We start from the raw sequence: 5,493 nt of genomic DNA, 5'->3' as shown, positions 1-5,493 counted from the left end.
GGCTTAATTAAGGAGGGGAAGAGGTTTCCCTCACGTAGCTTACCCACTGGTCTGATTGATTAGGTGGGGATTTTCAGCGCCTAATATTTTCAGTGGTCTGTCTCTGGACATTTATACCAAGATCCAGCGTTAACAGCAGAAATACTTTTTAAAAATTAGACCTGTTTTTCGCGCTCTCAGTGCAAACTCGGCTCACAAGTTCACGCTAACACAGACACAAAAGGTGAATTTTGGGAAACTCGCGCAGGGCGCCACAGCTCTCCAGGGGAAGGGGACAGGTAACTTGGGTGACCGCAGGGGTGAGGACACTGCTGCTTCTACCAAGCGGAGAGTAAATGCGGGGGCTGCGGCGCAGCGGAGTCATCCACAAGGCTCTCCAAGAGCCGCGCCTCAGGGAAAAGGTGAATTCAGTCGCATTAAGACCGTGGTCGCAGCCGCCGCAGCTTCTTCTCATCGACCCTCCCACCTCACCTTCAGTCTGCTTCTCCAACTCCCTCCGGGTTCTAAGCTCCTCGATTCGTTAGATCGCAGCTCCAAGCCCAACAGCAACACAACGCCGAGAAGCTTAAAGGCCCGCAAAGAGGGAAAGCGAACACCCCCGCCGCCATTCTTTTTTTCCCTTCTTTGAGACAGAGTCTCACTCTGTCGCCCAGGCCGAGTGCAGTGGCGCGATCACGGCCACTGCAGCCTCGACCTACAGAGCTCAAGCGATCCTCCCGCCTCAGCCTCCGGCGGAGCTAGGAGTAACTGGGACTACAGGAGCGCGCCACCACGCCCGGCTAATTTATTTATTTATTTTTTGTAGAGACGGGGGTGGTCTCACTATGTTGCCCAGGCTGGCCTTGAGCTGGACGCAACAGATCCTCCCGCCTCGACCTCCTGAAGTGCTGGGATTAAAGGTGTGAGACGCCGCGTACTGCTCCCGCAGCCATTCTAGCTAGCGGTACCAATAGCAACCCGCAGCAGCCCTCCGCTTTTTGTTCCGCCCCTTCTGCTTGCGATCTGTTTCCGCTTCCGGTCCTGCAATTCCGGCTCTGCCGTGAAGAGCTTTGCATTGTGGGAACTCCTTCCTTTCTCGCTCCCCGGCCATCTTAGTGGCTGCTTTTGGTGAGTGGGCTCCTGCTGACCAAGGTTTAGGCAGCGCGGGGAGCTTTGCGGGTTGCCATTTGGAACTCCGGATCCTAAACTTCCTGTCCTGTCCTCTGTCTCTTCTAGCTTGGGGGCCGTCCCGCACCTGAGGCAGGAAGATGGTGGCCGCAAAGAAGACGGTGAGTGAGGCGGGCCAGGCCCGGAAGCCGATTCACGTGGAGAGATGTCTCGGCCGGGGCGGGCAGATGTGAGCCCACTGGGGTGACAGCATGTCTGCTGGCATTTGGAGGGCCCCAGAGGGAATCCCAGTGGCCCTCTCAATGACTTGGGGTCCTCGATTTCGGAAGTTAAGAGGCTTGGCTTCAAAAAGCTGGGTCCAGTTTTGAAGTGGTTGCAGACGAGGCCCTTAGGTCCGTGTTTAATGTTTGCTTTGTAGAAAAAGTCGCTGGAGTCGATCAACTCTAGGCTCCAACTCGTTATGAAAAGTGGGAAGTACGTCCTGGGGTACAAGCAGACTCTGAAGATGATCAGACAAGGCAAAGCGAAATTGGTCATTCTCGCTAACAACTGCCCAGCTTTGAGGTAATCGAAGAACCTGAACGAGCGTCGCCTACCGCGAATTCATCGTGAACGAATATACAGGAGAGTAAACTTGTAATCTGAGTACCATGAACTCGAACACTTGCAGGATAATTATGGTAGCGATTGTGGTGTTTGGCCCTTCGTTGCCGTCTCCCCCACCCACCCCCAAATCATGTGCTCCCCTTCTGTGAGCTTATTTCTGGGGGAGAAACGTGTGTGTGGCAGGAGGAGTGAAAACAGGACATTGGGGTTTGATGGAAGCACAGACACATTATTTGTTTTTTCCATGTATTTTGTGTCCTGCTTTTTTGGTTCTTTTAGCTTTGAGGTGTCTAATGATGCTTCATTGTGTGAACCTGTTTTATTGTCAAAAAACTAGGTAAGAAAAGTTGAGGCTGGGCCATGGCGTTGCAGGCTATCATAGAATCACCTAGTTTAGCCCACTAAATCAGTTCTGAGTCAAGGTTTATGCTTGACTCACTGTTCTGAAATTGAACTTAGGGGGTGTTGTAAATAAGCTAAAGAAACTTGGACCTTGCAGAATATAAACCATGTGACCAAATTTTCTGTGGTAATGCATAAGCTGCTTACAGCGTTTTATATAGGGTGTCTAGTTATTGTCAAAGCCTGGAGGGCCCTTTCTGTCTTGTCCCATGGGTTGGGCTTTTCCCTAACCATTCTTTGAAACTTTAAAGCTTGTCTTCTGTAGTAGTGCTTCTGAAACATCACTGTGCAAAGGAGTCACATGGGTAATGTTAAAATGCAAGTTATGATTTCATTGGATTTGGGATGGGGCCCGAGGTGCTTTTTTTTTTTTTTTGAGCCAGAGTTTCGCTCTTGTCACCCAGACTGGAGTGCAGTGGCACAATCTAAGCTCACTGCAACCTCCGCCTCCCAGGTTCAAGCAATTCTCCTGCCTCAGCCTCCTGAGTAGCTGCGATTACAGGCACCCGCCACCATGCCTGGCTAATGTTTGTATTTTTAGTAGAGATGGGGTTTCGCCATGTTGGCCAGGCTGGTCTCGAACTCGTGACCTTAGGTGATCCACCCACCTCAGCCTGTCAAACTGATGAGATTACAGGCGTGAGCTACCAGCTTGAGGTTCTTTTTAAACTAGTACATTGTAGCACTATTGCTGGTGTGTGGATCTACATAATTGAGTGGCAAGATAGTATAGGACTCCTTTCCGATTCCTAAAACCATTAGTGTCTACTAAATTGACGCTGAAATTTTGTATTTTTAGTAGAGACAGGGTTTCACCATGTTGGCCAGGTTGATCTGGAATTCCTGACTTCAAAATGATCCGGCCTCCCAAAGTGCTGGGATTACACGCATGAGGCCAGAAATTTTAACTTTAAAATGGTGTCACTCCCTGTCTAGAATTCTGGGCAATGGGGGATAGTGATAGAAATGGCTTATTTTTTAAAGGTTTGGATTCTGGATCCTCCACTTACTATTCTGTGGCTCAGTTTCATTAGATTAAAAAAAAAAAGAAGAATAGGGCTGCGTGCAGTGGCTTATGCCTGTAATTCCAGCACTTTGGGAGGCCGAGGCGGGCGAATCCCTTGAGGTCAGGAGTTCGAGACCAGCCTAGCCAGCATGGTGAAACCCCATCTCTACCAAAAATATAAAAAATTAGCTGGATGTGGTGGTACATGCCTGTGATCCCAGCTACTTGAGAGGCTAAGGCAGGAGAATCACTTGAACCCGGGAGGTGGAAGCTGCAGTGAGCGAAGATCGTGCCACTGCACAAATAATGCTTTGCTTTTGTTTATTTGCATCCTACCGTCTTCTGTGAGTATTAATACTGTCTTAAACATGGTAGGGGTTGAGTAGATATTTGCTGGTTGCCCCTTCACTTGCAAAGGATACATATAAATGTTGGTTTATATTGGATAATGAATATGATGTTTTTAAGGGTAGTATGTGATTTTGTTACTTTTTGAAGGCCTTAAGAACATTAACACTAGTAAAAGAAGTAGTAACATTTAGTCTGTCAGTCACTTGGTATTGCATTTATTTATTTGCCTTTTTTTGGTTCCCAAAGGAAATCTGAAATAGAGTACTATGCAATGTTGGCTAAAACTGGTGTCCATCACTACAGTGGAAATAATATTGAACTGGGCACAGCATGCGGAAAATACTACAGAGTGTGCACACTGGCTATCATTGATCCAGGTATGCTTTTTAAATCATAAAGTCTTTTTTTTTTTTTTTTTTTGCCTTTCTAATGTAATGTCTGGACAAGTATTTCTTACTACGCAAATGTCTTTGGTTCCTAAATTCAGATAGAATATGGATATAGCAAGGCAAATCCTGTAGTTGTCTTTTGTAGCGAATTGGTTATGAATGTCAACACATTATAATTGGCTTTATTATAAATTAAAATTTTTACTGTCAGATAATAAATTTCATTTGATAAAGTACCTGTGCGATAATGACTTAGAGATTTGGTAAAAGGTGAAATTATAAGGGGAGAATAATCTGGCAAAACAGAAGAAAGTAATTCTTGCTTCCAGAGAATAGACATGTAAAATTAGCTTGAGGAAAAAAAAAAGTGCCAAAAAATCTACATCATTTTGTTTTCCAATTGTGAATCTTTGATTCATAGAATACTGCGAATATTCTCGCTGTTCTGATTTTGTAATAGTCAGGACAGGCTAAACATTCGCTATATTAAGACCATGCGTGTGTCCCCAGACCTAGTTCTTTCCCTAGGTCTGGTTTTATAAATGCTGGTGATAAACCAATTTTATTATATGATCGTTTTGTGTGATCATATAATGGCTATGATTCTGGGTTATCTTTGATTAACCTTAAGAAAAATGACAGTACAGGTAATGTGATAACTTTTGCAAAAAATCAATGCTGGCCGGGCGCGGTGGCTCACGCTTGTAATCCCAGCACTTTGGGAGGCCGAGGTGGGCGGATCACGAGGTCAGGAGATCGAGACCACGGTGAAACCCCATCTCTACTAAAAATACAAAAAATTAGCCGGGCGCAGTGACAGGCGCCTGTGGTCCCAGCTACTCGGGAGGCTGAGGCAGGAGAATGGTGTGAACCCGGGAGGCGGAGTTTGCAGTGAGCCAAGGTCGAGATCGCGCCACTGCACTCCAGCCTGGGCTACAGAGCTAGACTCTGTCTCAAAAAAAAAAAAAAAAAATCAGTGCTAATTTGCAGACCATTGTCTACAGAAGGGATAACCAAAGGTAGAGAAATTTTATGGTACCAGTTGCTATTAAATAAATTGTAAAATTACTGTATTTTTATTTTTTAGGTGACTCTGACATCATTAGAAGCATGCCAGAACAGACTGGTGAAAAGTAAACCATGCAAAATTTTCCTTTAATAAAATTTAATTGTTTTAAAAACATTGTATCTATTTCAGTATTTTTCTCTATTTTTGTTTCAATACAATTTCCTGAAGGTTGGATTAGAGAGGATGAGGCAGATGTGGTGGCAAGACTTTTCAGTAGTTACACATCCTGATTTCTGTTTTCCAGGGTTTTTTTTGTTGCTGTTGTTGCTGTTTGTTTCTTTTTGGAGGCAGTGGTGCAATCTTGGCTCACTGCAGCCTCTGCTTCCCAGGTTCAAGTGATTCTCCTGCTTCAGCCTCCTGAGTAGCAGGACTACAGGTGCACACCACGCCGGGGTTGTTTTTTTTTTTGTTTTTTTTTTTAGTAGAGACTGAGTTTCACCATGTTGGCCAGGATGGTCACGGTCTCCTGACCTCATGATCCCCCCACCTTGGCCTCCCAAAGTGCTGGGATTACAGGCATGAGCCACCGATCCCAGCCCAGTTTTTGTAAAGGGAGGGCACTG

The 5,493-nt window shown here is 45.7% G+C and overlaps 1 protein-coding gene and 1 non-coding gene across 2 annotated transcripts; both read left to right on the top strand.

Moving 5' to 3' along the window:
* Nucleotides 1–1,069: 1,069 nt before the first annotated feature.
* On the top strand, nt 1,070–5,042 carry RPL30 (ribosomal protein L30). Its single transcript, XM_045398538.1, has 5 exons — nt 1,070–1,107; nt 1,216–1,268; nt 1,526–1,671; nt 3,719–3,849; nt 4,949–5,042. Exons 2-5 carry the CDS (start codon nt 1,248–1,250, stop codon nt 4,996–4,998), a joined length of 348 nt encoding a protein of 115 aa, XP_045254473.1. The 5' UTR covers nt 1,070–1,107; nt 1,216–1,247; the 3' UTR covers nt 4,999–5,042.
* Nucleotides 4,287–4,418, top strand: LOC123575379 (small nucleolar RNA SNORA72). Its single transcript, XR_006700671.1, has one exon. It is a non-coding gene; the product is annotated as a small nucleolar RNA SNORA72 (small nucleolar RNA).
* Nucleotides 5,043–5,493: the final 451 nt, after the last annotated feature.

The sequence above is a fragment of the Macaca fascicularis genome, chromosome 8 (assembly GCF_037993035.2).
Source record: "Macaca fascicularis isolate 582-1 chromosome 8, T2T-MFA8v1.1".
In the NCBI taxonomy this organism is placed as follows: Eukaryota; Metazoa; Chordata; class Mammalia; order Primates; family Cercopithecidae; genus Macaca; species Macaca fascicularis.
This window is presented reverse-complemented; position numbering and strand designations above follow the sequence as displayed.

Excerpts from the sequence above, each read along its gene's own strand:
- RPL30 (XM_045398538.1), top strand. The coding sequence starts at position 1,248 with ATGGTGGCCGCAAAGAAGACG. Across the intron at positions 1,269-1,525 it reads TGGTGGCCGCAAAGAAGACG|AAAAAGTCGCTGGAGTCGAT; the intron begins GTGAGTGAGGCG and ends TTTGCTTTGTAG. Across the intron at positions 3,850-4,948 it reads ACTGGCTATCATTGATCCAG|GTGACTCTGACATCATTAGA; the intron begins GTATGCTTTTTA and ends TTTATTTTTTAG.